General features: G+C 38.2%; 1 protein-coding gene and 1 non-coding gene across 4 annotated transcripts in view; one reads left to right on the top strand and one right to left on the bottom strand.

Annotated features, from left to right (window-relative positions):
- The window catches only part of Serac1 (serine active site containing 1), a 61,279-nt gene that overhangs the window by 14,761 nt on the left and 25,563 nt on the right, over positions 1 to 20,955 (bottom strand). For all 3 annotated transcript variants that reach the window (XM_047558995.1, XM_047558997.1, XM_047558996.1), the window contains 4 exons: positions 7,539 to 7,652; positions 5,561 to 5,723; positions 2,788 to 2,938; positions 911 to 1,052 (listed from right to left, as the gene is read on the bottom strand). In XM_047558995.1, coding sequence (XP_047414951.1) covers positions 911 to 1,052; positions 2,788 to 2,938; positions 5,561 to 5,723; positions 7,539 to 7,652 — 570 coding nt within the window. The remainder of the gene's footprint in view (positions 1 to 910; positions 1,053 to 2,787; positions 2,939 to 5,560; positions 5,724 to 7,538; positions 7,653 to 20,955) is intronic.
- LOC124989868 (U6 spliceosomal RNA) lies at positions 6,624 to 6,730 on the top strand. The gene has a single exon (XR_007109677.1). It is a non-coding gene; the product is annotated as a U6 spliceosomal RNA (small nuclear RNA).

Below are 20,955 nucleotides of genomic sequence, written 5' to 3'. Positions count from 1 at the left end.
CTCTCACAATGGACAACAAATTAAAGGAGACATTGGAATAAAGTTTGAAGGTGACTATTTTTATCTTTTTATATCTCTGGTCACAATATGGTATCAATATCTAATGAAGGGCACTGTTGGAGATTATTCTCAATGTAAATCTGCTACAGCTAAAAGCTAGGCTTGTTTTTGAAGTCTAGATCCAACTGGTTTTCAAAAGGATTTAGGAGAAAGCTCATACTCCAGGACAGACCATACAGCCCAATAGTGAGCACGTGTACCTGAGGACTCAAAGATATTAATGATAGTCACAGTTGGTCTCTGGAGATCCTGGATTGATGGTCATCTCCAGACTTCAATGTCACCAGAGATAAAGGGCAAGACCTTCTTTCTACTTGCTAAGCCACTGTGAAGGTGAGTGAGAAGTAGTGGAGCAAAGCCCTGGACACGATTCACACATACATGGAGCATCACTCCTAGTGGAACTTTAGGTTAAGTCCATTCAGTGAATCCATTCTATGATTAAGGCTCTTTGAAGAAATAATATCAAAGAAATGCAAAATAGAGTTGCTCTTCTATTCAAAATAGTTACTATTTCTAGTTTTATAATTATTAAGATCATAAAACTGACTACTACAAATATAATTGTTATATTATTTTTATATTATGCTTCAGTGGAATTGAATTATTATGTTCTTGCCTCTATTTTATGTATGGAATATTCTTTCAGAGCCTCAGACTGTATACCAAACAGAAATTACACAACTTAGGGTCACAAGTCCAGTTGTTAATGTAATATTCTATAGGTGTCCCTAAAGGAAAGAACTACATGGGGAAAAAAAATCTCAGTAAAGAGAGAAAAGAAAACCAGTCACACTAAGGCTGCAACAGAGCATGCTCCAGTGTGGGGACAGAGATGCAACTTCCTTACCTTGGGCCAGCACGTGGTATACCTGTCTTCATCCTCCAAAGCCTTTTCAATCAGACTCCGCTCACTGTCCTGCTGGCGCCAGGTCTTGAAAGCTGCTCCCATAAGGCCATGAATAAAAAGGACATCGGCTTTAATGGGCTGACTAAGAAGGGAGAGAGTTTAAAAAAAAAAAGCAGAATAAACATATTATTGCTATTATAAGAACTGAGAGCATTCTCTGTGGATGGTGCTTCAGCAGGTTCACATGACATAAAATAAGACAATTATATCAAGTTTTATAAAGCACAGGATTGTTGAGGAATGAATCCTAGTTTTGGCAAAAACACACAAAGCATGCTCACTGCTCTCTTTCTAAAAATAGAGACTAATCTAGCTGGGCAAACCAACCACAATCACCTATAATGAGCTCAGTGATTTACTGAATGACAGATGCCAGACCCCTCTGAAGAAATACATGAGAAGGGCTGGGGTTGTGACTCAGTGGCAGAGCACCTGCCTAGCATGTGTGAGGAACTGGGTTCAATTCTTAGCACTATAAATAAATAAATGAGTAAAATAAAGGTCCATCAACACCTAAAAATATATATATGAGGGCTGGGGAGGTAGCTCAGTTGGTAGAGTGCTTGCCCTTGCAAGCACAAGGCCCTGGGTTCAATCCCCAGCACCGCAAAAAAAATAAATAAAAAATAAAAATATATATATTAAAAAAAAAGAGGGGCTGGGGATATAGCTCAGTTGGTAGAGTGCTTGCCTCACATGCACAAAGCCCTGGGTTGCCCAGCACTGCCAAAAAAAAGAAAGAAAGAAACAAAATCCATGAGAATATTCCAAATATCTATTAGAATATTTAAGAAATTAGTTACGAATATGCTGCAATAATCCAACACAGTGGCACATGCCTATAGTCCCAGCTACTTAGGAGACTGAGGCAGGAGGATCATTTGATCACTTTTGAGTCCAGGAATGCAAGACCAGCGTGGGCAACAAAGTAAGACTGAGACCCAGTCTCAAAAAAAAAAAAGAATATGCTAATAAAATTTAAAAGTCAGTATACATGAAATTTCAAAATTTTATTAAGGAAATTAAATAAATATATAAATGTTATCAGAAAGAGAGCAAAGGTATTTTAAAGTAACATATTCTTTCTTTGGCTACATTAAAATATTAACATTATAGATAGTATATTAGTTAAAAACTATAGTACGTGTACAATTACATAACACACACAAAATACATTATCATGTTATCCGCAAACTGGAATTAACATGGCAATCTTTTTTTCAAATTAAAAAATTTGGGGCTGTTTTCTGAGGCTTTTTTTGAAAGCCCTCTATGAAAATCCAAGCATGACCTTTTTTCATAGTAATCCTTTCTATATTCGTTGTCTCAGCAACAATATAACTGGAATAGGGAGCAGCAATAACCTTGGGAAGACCAGGAGTCAGATTTATTTTGACTTACTCCTTCCACACATGCTTTGATACCTAGCACAAACTTTCTCCAGACCCTGGAATTCCAGGTCTAGGCTCTCAATAACATCTCATGTTCTTCCTTTTCAGACTGACTTCTCCAATTCAAATCAGTTATTAACTCAGATCTACATGAAAATGACTTGAAATGACATTACAAAGTGTAAGTGCCACACACTCTAAGAGGTAAATGAACCTCAGTGAAGATAAGCCCTTTGTGAAATAAACGGTTCTTGTGCTTTCAGACAACCTTTCATTCCTCTGAGGTTATTAAGAACAAATAGTTTCAGTAAATATAGTATTTGACTTATTGATGAAGTATTTAACTTACCTAAATTAGAATTTAAACTTTAAGCCCTCTGGCTTTATGTTACCAAAAGGGACAAAGCAACTGTTCTGCTTGCTCACCTCGTCCGGTACTGGGGGTGAAGCACATACACACCGTCCTGGTATCTCTCTTGCACGGTTTCTCTGTCTAGGTTAGCCAGCGTTCTGGCAGCATGTGAGGCCTCCATAATGTGGCGAGATTTTAAGGCTTCTGCCATGATGGAAACCCAGCCTGGTGAAAAGAACAGACCTCCTAAATACTGATGCAAGTCCATCTCAGTAATGATAAGGAGAACCCATGTACATATTTTTTATACATTTAGGATAAAGCAGAACATGGTCCCTGAGGTCAAAGAGGCTTGGGCTCAAATCTCTGCTCCTGGCTTATGTGCTGTGGAAACTCAGTCACGTTATTTTGCACTGTTGAGCTGGAAGAAGGCTTTAGCCTATGTCTATGAAAACCTGGTCTTTTGAGCAGGCCAGTGCTGTGCTAGCTGACAGTTGTTCTATTTCCTATGCCCACTCTTCATGACAGAAGTGTTGAGAATTAGTGCGATTGCTGATAAGGAGAGGATGGCATTTAATAAGCCAAAAGGAGTTTGAGATACTCGAATTCTTTAACAGTATTCCAATTTATAATGTCAGAAAACTCTTCAAAATCTGTCAAAATTTTTTAAAAACAGACTAAGTATTTTAAAGTTCTATGTATACAGACATACAAGTATATTATTGGAATTATTGGAATATATAAAGTATGACTTTATTTTTAATGAAGTCACAAGAAAAACACAAGTATGGCTCATATCTTTTCTATGGCACTTTCCTGTCACAATGCCAGAGACACTCCTTTTTATAAAATATCAACTGCCCCTTGGAACTTTTCCTTCAAAATTTAGTTTTTAAACTATATAACACTGAATACATTAATTGTTAGAAAGGAAGAAAGGAAGGAAGGAAGGAAGGAAGGAAGGGAGGGAGGGAGGGAAGGAAGGAAGGAGAGAGGAAGAAGGAGAGGAGGAAGGAGAGGGAGAGGAGAGGAAAGGAAAGAATCAGGAGATGTGGCCTAGAGCATATGCAAGGCCCTAGGTTCAAGTCCCAGCACCACCTCCCCACCTCAAAAAATTCTTTTAATTAAAAGCAGCATTTAATGATGAAAGTCCTGCTTTAATGACAGTTACTAAATAACTCCTATTATTTCTCAGTTCCATTTATATCCTGAGAGTAACCAAAGTTAGGACTTTGGTGGACACCCTTCTAAACTTTTTGAAAAATGCAATCATATGTCAGGTACAGTGGCACATGCCTGTAATCCCAGCAGCTTGGGAGGTTGAGGCAGGAGAATCATAAGTTCAAAGCCAGCCTCAGCAACTTAGCAAGGCCCAGTCTCAAAAAAATAAATAAATAAAAAAAGTCTGGGGATGTGGCTCAATGGTTGAACACCACTGAGTTCAATCCCCATTACCCAAAAGAAAGCAATCATATGCCTATAATTTATACACAAACAATGTCACACCATCTTAATGCATTATTTTACCTAAATGAAATCATGCTATCCCTACTCTTCTGTGGCTGCACTGGTATTTCAGCAAGGCATGCTCTCCACATATATGAACTTCATTCTTTTAAGGGCAATATTCAGTGTGAGTACACTGTTGTTTATGTAACCATTGTTCCCACTGGTAGACATTCAGGTTGTTTCCTCTTTTTCCAAACCATACAAAATACTCCAATAAATATTCTTATAAAAAATGTTTAAGAACACCCATGAGTGTTTACATAGGAGTGGTTCCAAGCCTTTTATAAAAAGGGCTTCATGCCATGTTAAACCTTGCAGGGAAACCTTGCAGGAGTCCCTTTTCACCTTCTGCTGTGTAAGGATGCAGCAAGAAGGCTCTCACCACATACCAAATGCCAGCACCTTGAACTTGAACTTCCCAGTCTCCAGAAAAGTGACAAATACATTTGTTCTTTACAAATTACCCAGCCTCAGGTATTCTATTATAGCAGTACAACATGAACTGAGACAACTGTTAATAACAATTATCACAAAGTCTATAACATACTGTAGCAGAGGATGTGAATTACAGTGTTAAGACTCTCACAACAGACAGAGGCAGTAGAGCATGCCTGTCATTCCAGCTATTAGAAAGGCTGAGGCAAAAGGATTACAAATTTGAGACTAGCCTCAGCAATTTAGCAAGACCCTGGTTCAAAATAAAAAATAAAAAAGGCTGGGTTTTAGCTCAGTGGCAAAGCATACTTTGGTTCAATCCTCAGTACAAAAAAAAAAAAAAAAAAAAAAAATTGAATCCATGTGCTCACACTGATGGAGAGGGAGGGAAGGAGGGAGAGAGAAGGAAGGGCTCTTCTTTCTAGCAGAATGCCAAATGCTGAAAAGCAATGGAGAGGACATGCGAGTCTTGGAAAGTCGTCCTTTTCCAGTTAAGGTAAAGGCTGAATCAGGTAGGAATTATCAGAACATGAGAAGCAGTGCATTTCCCTGGTCTGAAGTTAGCTCCCCTCAGATGGTTTATTAGTTGCTGGGGGGTGGGGGGGAACAAAACTAATTATACAGTGGGCCTCCTTTAGGTTTGATTACTCCTCTTGGTTAACCACGTCACATTAAAAATTATATTAACAATTAAATGGTCACCATAGCAAACCTGTCTCCTGTGACTGTGTATATTGATTACCTTAGATGTGGATTATCTGCAATCTCAAGAAATTCCTGGTCCCTAACATGTTATAAGGACTTATAACAATCCTGAGCAAATGAAAAATTAATGTACCACAAGGGCAGGTGACAGGAGCACAAAGGACTGGATAAAAAAATAGCATATAATACTGTTGTTACCTGAGTGGACAATAGTAGAATAAAGATGCTCATTCAAAGCCATATTTCCAATGATCCGCATTATATTTCTCTGCACTTTAGGGCAGTCCCTGTGAAGTTGGTACAGCCTCTGAAGCAGTTGCAAGCCTCCATTTGCTTCAATTTTATCACAATGTGTGGGTATCTAGCATAGAAAATTAATGAAAGCTTACTTCATGTTGCACAATTCATCATACAAGATGACACAGTATGCTGACAGCCAGCTGGCTCCTACTCCAGGACAAGGTGGTAGAGACTACTCAAACTTCTCATCTGTTTACTCATTATGGAGACTACCTCAAAATCACTGAAAAACTCCCAAGAAGTTTTTCAGGACTTATAAAATTCTTATTCTTAAAGTTATTATGCTTAGCTCTTGTTTGTCTGTAATCCCCTGGCAATGTCATTACTACAAAATTGTTTCAATTTATTTTAATGTTCTGGCTTGAAACTATCTTAAAATCTTGAGAAATTGGCCACCCAATAACAGGAAATAGTCCTCTGTGCAAGCAGGCAGATTTTTCTCCTGTAAATAAGGATCAACACAGATTATACAGACTCGAAGAACTACACACTACCCTCCAAAATGCCCACAGTAATGGAGCTGGCCCAAAACTCAGGAGTTGAAAACATGTCTTACAGAGAAAGATCAAGTAGCCTGGCATGGTGGAACATGCCTATAATTCCAGTAATTTGGGAGCCTGAGGTCAGAGGATCACAAGTTTGAGGCTAGCCTCAGCAACTTAAAAGAGACCCTCAGCAACTTAGCAAGACTCTGACTCAAAACAAAATAAATAAATAAAGGCTGGCAATGCAGCTCAGTGGTGGAGCACCCCTGGATCAATGCCCAGTACCAAAGCAAGAAGGGGAAGGGGTCAAGTAAAAATAAAGGGACTTCAAGTCTTAATGGATAAAAGACATAAAAGAGAAAGAAAACCAAAGGAAATGTGTATATTTAGGTAAAGTAACAGATCTGACCAGATCATTACAGTCAACAAGAATATTACAGGCCTGTTACTTTACTCTTTTTAAAATCAAACCATGAGTGCTCACTTTGGCAGCATATATACTAAAACTGGAACCATACAGAGAAGATTAGCATGGCTCCTGTGCAAGAATGACATACAAATTCATGAAGCTTTTAATATTTTTATGATCCCAACTACTATGTATAACCATAAAGCTCTAATAATAAAAAAGTTTCTTTAAAAATTACATTAAATTTAACCATAATCATGCCTCTAGGCCCTACTATTTGGGAGGCTGAGACAGGAGGATTGTTTGAGCTTACAATTGAAGACCAGCCTGGGAATGTAGAAATATCCCTTACCAAAAATAGAAAACAAAATAACAAAAACTGTAATAATAAAATAGTTCCACAATGCCAAAGGTTTTTAAATCACTGATACATGCTACAGTTATAATTCAAGTGTATGATCATCTAAGACTTCCTTTCCCCCATCTTTCACATCTTTGACAGATATTCTAATGGATATTAACTACATAATATTATGTGTGAAAAATCAGAGAAAGGCAATAGAAGATTGCATAATCCAAAGGCAAATGCCACATTTAGACAATGGGTTGCTTTCTTTATACACAATTGAGAATCTTTAGAAATACCTAGCATCAAACTCATGCGTTGGTGTTAAATTATGATTACCAATTCTAACAATTAAAAGGGGAAAAAAGAAGTGTAAAACCTGTGAAAAAATTTTTTTAACCTTTTACAATAAAGGAGGATTAATTCCCTTCTATGAATCAAGCTACAAATTGTTTTTAATTTATCCTTTATTTTTTATTTACTTATTTATGTTTTATGTGGTGCCGAGGATCAAACCCCGTGCCTCACCAATGCTATGCAAGCACTCTACCACTGAGCTACAACCCCAGCCCAAGTCACGATTTTTTTTCAATGTAACCATAAAAAAATAAAGCACATTTTGAAAATGCAAGTTACCTCTGAATGTTTTACTATAGCTTCTAAACAGAACATTTCCACTGTAGCTGAAGGAACTTCTCCAAAACTTTCAGCATAAGGAAGTCCATTTCCTCCAAAACACCATAAGCCGCCCTGAAATTAAAAGAATTGAAATTTTTACTGAAATGTGACCAATATTTTTTTAATGAAAATAAATCTTGGGATGGGGGTTAGAGGTGGAGTGCTTATCTAGCATGTGTGAAGCCCTGGGTTCGATCCTCAGCACAACATAAAAATTAAATAAAGGTATTGTGTCTGCCTACAACTAAAAAATATATATTAAAAAATAAAAAACAACAAAAATAAATCTCTGTACTATATATAGTATTAGAAAATTCTAACATGTAAAGGACACAAATACTCTGGAAACTTAAAGGGAACTTTATACAAACTTATGTTGCTTATAAGAATAGCAAACAGATGGAATTATCCCAGAAGCGAACAACTTTTTCATTCTTTCCCATTTTTTCCTCTGTATCCTCTTATCGAAAAGTGTGAAGATTAACATGTAATTCTTTATCATGTAAAAAAGGTCCAGGACTGATCAAAAAGTTCTAGTGTCATCTATTTCAGAACCTAGTAATGCACAAAATATGCTATTTTTCAGATTATGCTAACAAATCTACTGAAAACTTAATAAATTTTTTTAAATGTAAAAGTATTAGTGGGCGTATTAAAAAGAAAGACCATAATGATAATGATCATTAATGTTTTAATTCTTCCCAAGTTCAAATTGAAGCTCATATAGAAAAATAAACAAAGAATAATTATGATAATTATAAAACAGAAAAGCAAGGGCATTACTCCTAACAGATATGAAAACACAGAGAAAAATATTGAAGGAAAAATTTCTATCTTAACACAGACCAAAGACTACTGTCCTAATATGCAACAATCTCCTGTAAATCAGTGTGAAATATACCAACAATATGGTATAGAAATATGGGCAACAATCAAACAGAACACTCATTGGAAAGGAAATGTAACACCTCTAAAACATGAAGCAATGTTCTGCATTGGTCATGAGAGGCACGTGCACTGAAAAGATACTGAGAAACATTTTCTTTTTTAAAAAAATGCTTTATTTATTCTAATTAGTTATACATGACAGTAGAAAACATTTATGCATTTTGATAAGCCATACGTAAATGGAGTATGATTTCTCATTTTCATCAATCGGATGGGTAAGGTCCTGAGGGAGAGGCACTCATCAACCTGCTGCTGGTAATGTCAATGGCATCATTTCTAGAGAATAACTGGGCGTCGACTATCAAAATGACAAGTGCCATGCCTTCTAACATTTATCCTGACGAAATATACATGCGCAAAGGGAGAGAAAGTTTATTCACTGGAGCATTGTTCATAAGAACAAAAGACTGACACCATCGAATTCATCAATGGGGTTCAGTTAAATAAATTATGGGGCAGTTGTGGGTATAAAAATTTTGGTCTCAGGGCTGGAGTTGTAACTCGGTGGTAGAGCACTTGCCTAGCATGTTGAGGCACTGGGTTTGATCCTCAGCACCACATAAAAATAAAGGCATTGTGTCCATATATAACTAAAAGAAATATATATTTTTTAAAAATGTTTTGAATTTCTTTGTATATTGATATACACCAATCTCCAAGAAAACCCTATGTGGGAAAAAAGGAGGTTTAGAATAGTGTGTACCATGTGTTAACAATTTTGTAAAAGTATATGGGGGGGCGGTTAGGGCAGGAGAGGTGGAAGGGATAAAAAGAAGGCTTATCGAATCTCCTTTAAAATCCTTCACCTTGAACTAAGGATCACAACTGCGTGCATACAGACCACCTGCTGGCAACTGCAAGGCAAGGCCTCTCAAAACTACATATGGAGCTGAGCTTGGTGGCACACACCTTGAACCCCATAACTCAGCAGGCTGAGGCAGAAGGATGGAAAGTTCAAGATCAGCCTCAGCCACTTAGTGAGACCCTGTCTCAAAACAAAATAAAAAGGGCTGGGGGTGTGGTTCAGTGGTACAACACACTTAGGCTCAATCCCCAAGACCATCCCTCCCCACAAAATGCATACATAAAGTCCAAGGTTTTCTATAGAAAACAACATCTTTAAGATTCTGTATTTTCACAATAGCTAAGTTATGGAGCCAATGTACCCTGCAACAGATGAATGCATAAAGAAAATGTGGTATACATACACAATGGAATATTACTCAATCATAAAGAAGAATGATTTTATGATATTTGCCAAAAATAGATGGATCTAGAGGCTATCATGCTAAGTAAAATAAGCTAATCTCAAAAAAATATAGGTCAAATGTTTTCACTGATATGTGGAAACTAAACCACAATAAAGTGGGGGAGGGGAAGAAGAAGAGTTCAGTAGATAAGACAAAGGGGAATGAAAGGAAGGGAGGCAGATAGGAATAGGAAAGACAGTAGAAAATCTAACATAATTTTCTAGGTACAGACATGAAAACACCTAAGTGAATCCCACCATCACGTACATCGACAACAAGAGGGTCCTAATTATATTACATGCTTATATTATTTTATCAAAATGGATTCTACTGTCAAGTACAACTGAAAAGAACCAATAAAAATGATTCTGCATTTGGAGTTAGTTCATAAGGTTCATGGTTCAGCAAACCAACTAAATGTTCAAAGGAATTTCGGGCCACTCTATAATTTTTATTCATACTTTCTTCTCCAATATAGTATACTCCAAGTTTAAACATGCTTGCAGCTCAAAAAATTGACACTTAATCAATTAAATAATTGTGAAGAGACTAACTCATTGAAAGTCATTCTTGGTTTGGGGAAGGAAAGATAGAGGCAGACAGTATTACCCTATGTATATGTATGATTACATGAATGGTGTGAATCTATACCATAGAATGTGTAGATTCATATGTGCAACCATAGAAATGAAAAGTTGTATGCCATTTGGGTACAATGAATCAAAATGCAGTCTGTAAAAATAAAAAAAAATTTAAATAAACAAAACAAAACAAAAAAGAAAGTCATTTCTTTGGCAGAGATAATGGTAAATAATGGATTGGTAGTTTGGGGGGTATGGGATTTTGTTTGTTTGTTTGTTTATTTGTTTGCTTTTGTGCTAGGGATCAAACTCAGGCCTGTGAGCCTGCTGGGCAAACACTACCACTGAGCTACACCTCCAGCCACCCTAAGGACGTGTGTGTGTGTGTGTGTGTGTGTGTGTGTGTGTGTGTGAGTTTTAAGGATTTATCACCACATCCTAGCATGTCCACGGTCCTGAGTTCAATCCCCAGCACCACAGGGAAAAGAAAAAGATTTATCACTACAACCTGACTCCCCAAAACCTCTCTTCCCACTTTGTACCTTAAAATCATCTTAACTCTTTCTATACTGCATGCCCCAATGAGAGAAAGGAGCTAAGGTAAAGAAAAATGTGCAGGATTTGAGTTTTTCTTGATCATTTCTGTGGTGTGAAATAAGAGTATAGTTCCAATTCTACTCCTGCTTTGGCAAGCTGGTGAGCTGGCAGACGGCAGGGCAGTGAGGACAGGCAGGAGGGACGAATGCAAAGGTGCTCCCTCCTGGGACGGTCGTGTGGACTGCATTCTAACTCCTAGATGAAAACGCTGCTGCTTTATCACTGGATTACAGTATAACAGGAGTAAATGAATTCATAAAGACTTAAGAAATGCTGTGTCAAATTCTAGATGCGGAGCTGGGGTTGTGGTTCAGTGGTAGAGCACTTGCCTAGCATGTGCAAGGCACTGAGTTTGATTCCCAGCACCACATAAAAACCAAATAAGCAAAATAAAGGTACTGTGCCCATCTTCAACTAAAAACATTTTTAAAAATTCTAGATGCAACCAAAAAAACAAAGAATTGAGGATTAAAGAAATGCACAGGAAAAGCTGAAGAGTGACAGTGTTCACAATGAAGGGTGAGGCATAAAAATTAAAAAGCAGTGTACTAAAATGTAAGAGGAAATGTAAGTACTAAAGCACTTATGTCTACATTACATATTAATCATAGGTATGGCAAGTACTTTACATAGAAATTTTTTAAATTATGATCCTCAAATTGAGTGTCAATGTTACTTTGACTTAACAGGGTATTTTTCACTTGTCAACAAGTTCTTAACAGCCAATAATGTAATACATAGTGGATGTCTTCTTCCCACATAATCTAAGTTCCAGTTAAACATAATCCTTAGGGTTACCTCTATTTTTGTCTTTGTCATGTAAAAATTCTTTGATTCATAATAGAAATATTGCACTTGTTATTTATTTAAGCTACATATAAATCTGTACACAGCCTGGCTCTTTTAGCAATATTGTGATTCATTCATTATTTGATACATATTTATGAGGGAATATTATATATGAAGTACTGTCCTTGATACTGGGAAGTTGCTGACTACTGGAAGAGAATGAAATAAATAAGCAAGGAAATGAAGATACAAATAGAGGGTCGGGATCGTGGCTCAGTGGTAGAGCACGTGTGAGGCACTGGGTTCGATCCTCAGCACCATATAAAATGAATAAATAAAGGTATTGTGTCCATCTACAACTAAAAAATTAAACAAAAAAGAAAATATAAAAAAAGAATGGGAAACGTGCTATGAAGGACAACATAAGCAATGGACATTTGAGATCAAGAGGAAGGTCTCTGAGGAGCCTCCCCACTGAGGCTGGAGGCCGGCAGGGAGGCAGCTATGTGACATGTGCCCACAGGCATGGGGTTCCAGGTAGAGGGAGCTACACATTCAGCAAGTTCAAGGAACAGAGAGGAGGCCAGGCTGGCAGGAGCACAGTGACCACAAGGAAGAGTGGGAGGAATGGGTCAGAAGGCAGGGAAGACATCAAGCTCATGCCCGCGAGAGTGAGGGCAGTGGAGAGAGAGGACAGCCGGGATCATTCTCTACACTCCTAGGAAAAAGACACTCGGAAATGAGCAGATTCACCCACAACCAGAGTCCAGGCTGGGGAGTTTATAGGATGACAGGGTGTGTTCATTCCAGCAAAAGGAATCCTTGATCTGCTAGGTTACACGCAGGCACTTGGAAGAGCAAGGAAGCCTGCCCATGGATCTGACAGCAAGTTGTACAGCTCCTGTTCGCGTGAGCATCTATGTCTTTATGTAGGTTTCCATATCCTCTGGCATTCAAGAAACCTCCATCCTTACCACCATATGACCCAGTTGTCCCACTCTTGGTATTTTCCCAAAAGATCTAAAATCAGTATAGCGATACAGTCACTTCCATATTTATTGCAGCACAATTCACAATAGCTAAATTATGGAATCAACCCAGGTGCCCATCAAAAGATTAATGAATTAAGAAATTGTGATGTCAGCAAAGGAAACAATCAAGGACATGAAGAGAAAGTCTACAGAATGAGAGAAAATCTGTGCCACCCACCCCTCAGAGGGTGGATATATAAAGAACTCAAAAAACTTAACACCAAATCAACAAATAATCTAATCAATAAATGAGTAAAGGAACTGAACAGATACTTCACAAAAGAAATACTGTCAGTCAATAAACATATGAACAAATGTTCAACATCTTTAGCAATTAGAGAAATTCAGATTAAAACTACACTGAGATTTCATCTCACTTCAGTCAGAAGGGCAATTATTAAGAATATAAGTAACAATAAATGTTGGTGAGGATGTGGGGAAAAAGGTACACTTATACATTGCTGGTGGGACTGCAAATGGGTGCAACCACTTTGGAAAGCAGTGTGGAGATTCCTTCGAAAACCTGAAATGGAACCATTTGACCCAGTTATCCCACTCCTCTGCATATACCCAAAGGACTTAAAATCAGCATACTACCGTGATGTAGTCACATCAGTGTTTATAGCAGCTCGGTTCACAATAGCTAAGTTATGGATCCAACCTAGGTGCCCTTCAACAGATGAATGGATCAAGAAAATATGGTGTATATACACAATGGAGTATTACTCAGCCTTAAAGAAGAATGAAATTATGGCATCTGCCAGTAAATAGATGGAACTGCTAAGTAAAATAAGCCAATCCCAAAAAGTCGAAGGGTGAATGTTCTGACAGGCAGATGCTAACACACAATAAGGTGGGGCAAGGGGGAGAACAAAAGTTCATGGATTAGACAAAGGGGAATGAAGGGAAGAGCAGGTGAATGGGAATAGGAAAGGCAGTAGAATGAATTGGAGGTAACTTTCCTATGTTCATATATGAATACACAACCAGTGTAACTCCATATCATACTCAACCACAAAAATGGGATCTGATTAGAATAAGTTATATGCCATGTATGTATAATGTCAAAATACACTCTACTGTTATGTAAACCTTAAAGAACAAATTTTTTAAAAATTGCCAAAAAAATTGTGATATATACACATAATGCCGTTATATGCAACCATAAAGAAGAATGAAATTATGGCCTTTGCCAGCAAATAAATGGAAATAGAGAATTTCATGCTAAGTGAAATAAGCCAACTCAGAAACTCAAAGGTCAAAAGTTTTCTCTCATATGCAGAAGTCAGAGTAAAATAAAGGAAAGGGAAGGGAAGGATAGGATATCATAAAGATAAAGGGGAGATCAGTAATGAAGAAGGAGATTGAGAGGCAGAGTGAGGAGATGGGTAAGAGGAGACAAAATAGAATGAATACTTTAAGAATCATGTTATGTGCACATACAAATATACGGCAGGGAACCTCACCTTTATGCATAAGTAAAACGAACCAATCAAATATAAAAAAATAGATGAGTGAAAGGAAATCTATTAGAGGAAGGAGAATGGGAGAGGGAAGTCAGAAGGGAAAAGTGGGGGGGATCATGAACTGAAATCAAATTCTATGCATGTTTGAGTTTGTTGGAATGAACCAGGAAGGAAGGAAGGAAGGAAGGAAGGGAGGGAGGGAGGGAGGGAGGGAAGGGAGGGAGGGAGGGAGGAATTTCCATCCTTAAGCTGTCTGCTGGGTTTTGCCTCTACCACCATTTATGCCATGATTATGCAGATCCACATAAGAAGCAATCTTGATACAAGGACTTCAGACCCTAATAACTAAGCTAACTTCAGAGAGACTCTAGGAAATTCCAGGGGGTATATGATAATTTTAGACCTCAAGATTTTATCTGAACCATTCTTACACCAAACCCATAAAAGCCTGTGATGGGAAACCCTCCCAATGTACCCTAATCACTGTTCTCCAGACTCCAAACAGCTTGCCAATTACATCAAAAATAAATCTCGGGAGGGGACATAGCTCAGTTGGTAAAGTACCTGCCATGCCCTGGGTTCAATCCTCAGCACCACAAAAATAAATAAATCTCCATTCATAATGGCTACACTTCTGGTGCCCAGCTGCTTCTTCCATACTGGGTTACAGGCACCAAAGTTGTTGTAAGAAAGACTGTACATGGGGACAAGCTGACAGACTCCAAGCATCCAGATGGTCACCTGATCTCTGACATCAATAGACCACAGCTGTGGCTCTGTCAGCAATGGAAAGCACAGGTATTTTCACATCACAGTGCATTTGTCACAGCCATCTGATAAGATGGTTATAACTTATTATTCCTTTGAATGTCAATTATCAGAGAAGTTGCATTTTCTCATATTGATGATCCATAATCTATACTGCTTTTCAGAATTCCCTAGCAATAACTATTTGAGATCAATATATGAACAGAGTAGTCATTATTTTCATGATCTTATTCAGCTAAGTAATAAAAGCATTTGCACTAATACATAGTTTAAAACATAAAATTTACATATTAAATTGAGTCATATGAAGCTCCACTTTCCCCAGCTCCATTCACTGAAAGGGTCCGAAAACAACATTATCAGCAAAGAGTTTACCTACCCTACCCCAGAGCTTGGTTTCTAAATTCAACCAGACTGAAAGGAACCAGAATTTCTTGAAGAATCAACTGATCCTAGCACTGCAGCAAAAAATGTTTAAGATGAGTCAGAAAACAGGGAATACTCAAAATATAATGCAGATGTGCCAAAAGACATGGAGCCAACCTGAAAGCGCTCCTGCAGCCAAATCTGGGACATTCTAAACACCAATATGAATAATGGTAGTTAATGTTATCATGCTCTAGCAAAAAACAACAATAATGCATGAGCCTGTAAGAATAAGAAAGTAAGAAAGGAAGAAAGGAGGGAGGGATAAAGAAGGAAGGAAAGTTTTTCCATATAGTAGAATACTAACTCATGAGTAAGAAATAATCCAAATGGGAAAAAACACTTTTTTTTTTTCCACCATTTAAGAGTGATACTAAGACCACTGATCTCATATTCATTACAAATATGAAAACATTAACATTAAAGCAGAGAAACCTGGCAGATGTCACTTTAACCAACTGAACCAAGTTAACATCAGTAAAAGGGGGATGTACTGGCATCATGGGCTTATGAATATGATGCACAGAGGAGGTGGAGAAGTGTAAGACTGAAGGGTGTTCTGCAAACCATTGCTTTAGACTCTTCTAAGACAGTGACAGATAGAAACTAAAGCTGAAGAATTTTCCCAGATAGGAGACTAAAGAGATATGACCAAAACATGCAATGTTTAATCCTAGTCTAGCTCTTAGATCATATTTTTAAAAAAACAAAAATAAATTCTTTGCCATAAAGGAATTACTAAGACAACTGGGAAAATTCAGATATGGAATATATATTAGATTACAATATTCTGTTAATGTTAAATTTTCTGGATTTGATAACCATACTGTGGTTCCTTCAGAGAATGTCCTTGTTAAGAAATACATACTAAAGCATTCAGAGGTCCTGGGACATCACATCTGCACCTAACTTTCAAATGGTTCAGAGAGGAAAATAAGTGTGAACTGGTAGATAAAAATATATCTACAGAGAGTGGAAGGAGTAATGTGGGGGTGATAAAACAAATGGGACAGAATGTTAATAACTGGTGAATCTCAGTGAAATGTATTATTTTTATAATTCTTTAAACGTGAAATTATTTCAAACTAAAAATTATTTCACAATTTTTTCATTTTAGTAACAATATTTCTATATAATTGGCTTTATTTGTACTCATATGTATTATATTTACGCATTTAGAACTGAGTTCCATGATATTCAAAGGTTAAGAACCCTGCTCTAAAACCAAAGGTAATCATGTGGGCTGTCTGCTATGACCTGCGGGAACCTCTACATGTAAGAAGTTTTGCATACAAGCAGCACACTGACACTGAAAGGCCCTTAGGGACATCAGTGGGTAGCTTTGGTATAAACTGGATAGATGGATCACTAAAAACCAGATGGACATTCCAACCCCCATCCCTTGATCTCCAGCTTCTTGGCATGTGAAAAATCTAGGAAGCTTGATAACACCCAAGAAGAGGGTAGGGAATGAAAACTCAGATGGAGTTGCTCACTGGTTTGATGAGATGGGACAACAGATTTTAAATTTTAAAAAATATTTATTCAAACATAAATTAATTAAAAACATGTTTTTTGTTATTAAAAAAGAACATGACTCAAAAAGGAAAATCAGGCACTACAGTAAACATGCCTTCAATGATTTAGAAAAAGCAACAAAAACAATGTCTTCTTAAAATTTCTACTTAAGGATGGATCTATGCATGTGTGTGGTGTGCCCAAATAGGACGGAAATGTTTTAAAGTATCAGTTTTATCTTTTTAAGTGCAATTTATAGTTTCTAAATATACCAAATTGGGATCCTGTCAAGACAATGCAATTAAAAAGTCATATCAATTACTTTTTCAGACATCACTCTGCTAGTGGAAAATATTTAAATGAGTCAAATGAGATAGGTAAGGGAAAGGGATAGAAAAGGTGGAAGGAGACCCAGGCTCTCTCCAAGGTGGTAACTGTTAACACACAAACACATTATGTGTTAATATGAACACACATACACATACACGAGGTCAGTTTAAACCATGAAGCTCTAAACTCCTGGCTGAAGCTATAACTTTTGGGTAAAGTGGCACAGTGGCATTGAAGCACTTTCTCTCTCTTCACTTGGAAAATGTTGGGAAATGCAGAGACAGAACCTTACAGAAGGCAGAGGAATACTAACCACACAGTAACATCAGGTGCGGGATTAGGTCAGGCATGGGAGTGCAGGAGGAGTCAGTGACGGGAGGGCTACAGCAGAGCACAGTGAAGCATCCAAGTCCCCATGGTGACCCTGTCTATAAATAGCCTGAACCTGGCCATGCCCAAACTATCAAGTGTTAGATAGAGCCTGCCAAAATTTTCCCTGGCTTCCAGATGAAAAGGGGGGGGCCTGAGATCAGAAAGGGAAACCTAGATTTAGATAAGAAATTACTGAGAATAACAGGCCCATGGTTTCTTGGGCATAAGTAACAAAACAAACAAAAAAAAAATGTTGAACTGGTTAGGACGGCACGTACCTAAAGTTCCAGCTATTCGGGAGGATGAGACGGGAGGACTGCAAGTCTGAGTTGGCCTGGGTAACTCAGTAAGACCCCCAAATTAGAATAAACAATGAAAAGGACTGGGGCTGTATGTCAGTGGTACAGCACCCCTGGGTTCAATTCTAGGACTGGAATAAATGAATGTGTGTGTGTGTGCATGTATATATATATATGTATATATATATGTATGTATATATATATACATGCACACACACACACACACACACACACACACACACAAAGAAAACTTGTAAATGAATGTTGGTATTGGGAAATAATAATAAATACACACTTGATCTCTGCTCTGTTTCCTGATAGATAGCTCATAAAACCCTGGACTCTCCAGAGTGAGAAGTGTACCTTTTGTGTGCTAATGAGATGAGTGGTGGCTAAGGGTCCCTAGATGGGTTCAGCAAGAGGCTGATCACCAAACGACCAAAGTAGCATTAGAGGGTTGGGAGTTTCAGCAACCAAACCCCAAACCTTCAGGGAGGGAGAAGCCTTGAAGATTGAGTCCCTCACCTGCTCGTCAATTGTGCCAATATAATGAGCCTCCAAAAACCCCCAAAAGGATAGGGTTCAGAGAGCTGACAGATGGCTGAACACACGGAGCTTTCTGGAGGGTGTGTGAGAAGGCACAGACACTCTGTGCTCCTTCCTACCTCTCGCCTTTGGCATCCCTTCCCTGTGGCTATTCTCCTGTGTCCTTTATAATAAATTGGTGAGTGTAAGTAAAGTGATGTTTTATGTTCTAAAACCATCTTAGAGGCTGGGGTTGTGGCTCAGTTGTAGAGTACTTGCCTTGCATGTGTGAGGCACTGGGTTCAATTCTTAGTGTGCATATAAATAAAAATAAAGGTCCATTGACAACTAAAAAAAGTATTTAAAAATTAGTAAAACCATCTTGGCAAATTATTCAGACCTAAGGGAACCCGATTTCTAAAGAGCCAATCAGAAGTTCAGGTAACAACCTGCAGCTTGCAGCTGGCATCTGAAGTAGGGGCTGTCTTGGGGCAGCGACCTCAACCTACGGGTTTAATGCTTCTCCAGATGGACAGTATCAAAACTGGGTTGAATTAGAGGACACCCAACTGAGTGGTGTGTAGGGAAAAATTCTCTACACAGCTGGTATCAGAAGTGTTAAGTGGTGGCACACACCTGTATTCCCAGGAGACTAAGACAGGAGGATTACAAGTTCAATGCCAGCCTTAGCAAGAGAGGCACTAAGCAACTCAGTGAGGCCCTGTCTCTAAATAAAACATAAAATAGGGCTGGGAATGTAGCTTGGTGGCTGAGTGCGCTTGAGTTCAATCCCTGGTATCCCACCAAAAAAAGAAAAAAAAAAAAAAAAAATTGTTAAGGAGATCAGCCCAAAGGAAGGGCTCTTGTGACCAGGTAATGGCATTTTGGAGCATCAAAAAGAAAACGGGTTAGAATTCATTGGAGTGATTTTAAGACCTGGCCCCAAAGGGGAAATTATACAAAGTATACTAGACCAAATACTGATATGTCCCTAATTTCTCATAAAAAGGAAAATGAGAAAAAGATAAGTCATTCTACTAAAAAAAGAATGTAGAATACCATGATTTGTTTTACTGATAAAGCAAATTGGTTTCTTTGAGTAGATTGCATTGTTATTACAGTGACAGTGATGGTTATTTATTTTCTTTAAGAGATCTGAGATTTTATCAAAAATGCTGAGATGGTAGCACAAGAAGACAGGAATTCAGCAGTAGCCTCAGATGGGCCTGAAGTAGGAGGCTGCTTAGGATGCTATACCTCAGACACTGTCCTTTGATTTGCTTGGAAGGCCTTGGGTGTGTACTGGGAAATTTTATGCTGGTTATGGATCTAGTGAAGAGGCCCGGAGTTCAAACATTAGGAGCAGAGGAAGAAGAGGGGGACCACATGAAAACCTGCATCAGGATGGCTTTTCACATCTGAGGACCACCTTACTCCAGGGGAGTGGTACCAGCAACAGCTGAATATCCCCAGAAGTACTATGAGAGCTCTGACCAGACCACCTACACCTAAGCCTTTGGGCTGATCTCCTTAACCTTTTAAATCCTCGCCTGTGTTAGAGTCTCCTTGTGTTAGCCCCTTTGACGCTAAAACTTTATGTCTTGTAACTGCCTACTGGTATCATCCTGTCAATCTCAGCTCCATCCCTGGGAGCAGCCAAACTGGCAGACAAGGGTCCATGGTCTTCAGCACAAAACATAAAGAGCTTGAATTTAACATGTAACAGGAAACCACTAGAAGACTTTACACAGGGGCATGACAAGATCTGACTTGGTTTTGTTTGTTTGTTTTTTGAGGGTTTTTTGGTGCTAGAGATCAAATCGAGGGTCTTACCCCTAAGCCACACCACCTGCCTTAACTAATGTTTTTAAAAAGATCCCTCTTTGGTCTGGGGTTGTAGCTTAATGGTTGAGCGCTTGCCTAGCCTGTGTGAGGCACTGGGTTCTATCCTCAGCACCACATAAAAATAAACAAATAAAGGCACTGTGTCCATGTACAAGTAAAAAATATATATATTAAAAAAAAATAAGATCCCTCTTTAAAAGCTCAGTGCACCTGTGGTCTCAGTTATTCAGGAGGCTGAGGCAGATCATGGGAACCTAGGACTTTGAAACCAGCCTGGGCAACACAGAAAGACCCTGTCTCAAAAAAAAAAAAAAAAAAAAAAAAAAAAAAAGATCACTTTGATTGCAGTGAGGAAAAAGAATTGAAGCACCTTGCTACGTGCTGTAGTCAAAAGGTCTGAGTGGTATGAGCTGGTATGCATGTGAAGAGAGCCTCCTGGACCCAGCAAGATGGCACACTCAGCTTCTATTAAACCCCCTCAACAGCATACAGGATGGCTGATAAAGTATAATAAAAATTATTTTAGGAGCTGGGGTTGTAGCTCAGGGGTAGAGCACTTGCCTAGCATGTGTGAGGCACTGGGTTCAATTCTCAGGATCACATATAAATAAATAAATAAAATAAAGGTCC

This window comes from Sciurus carolinensis, chromosome 7 (assembly GCF_902686445.1).
Source record: "Sciurus carolinensis chromosome 7, mSciCar1.2, whole genome shotgun sequence".
In the NCBI taxonomy this organism is placed as follows: Eukaryota; Metazoa; Chordata; class Mammalia; order Rodentia; family Sciuridae; genus Sciurus; species Sciurus carolinensis.
Note: the sequence above shows the minus strand (reverse complement) of the source record. Positions and strands in the feature narration are given on the sequence as shown.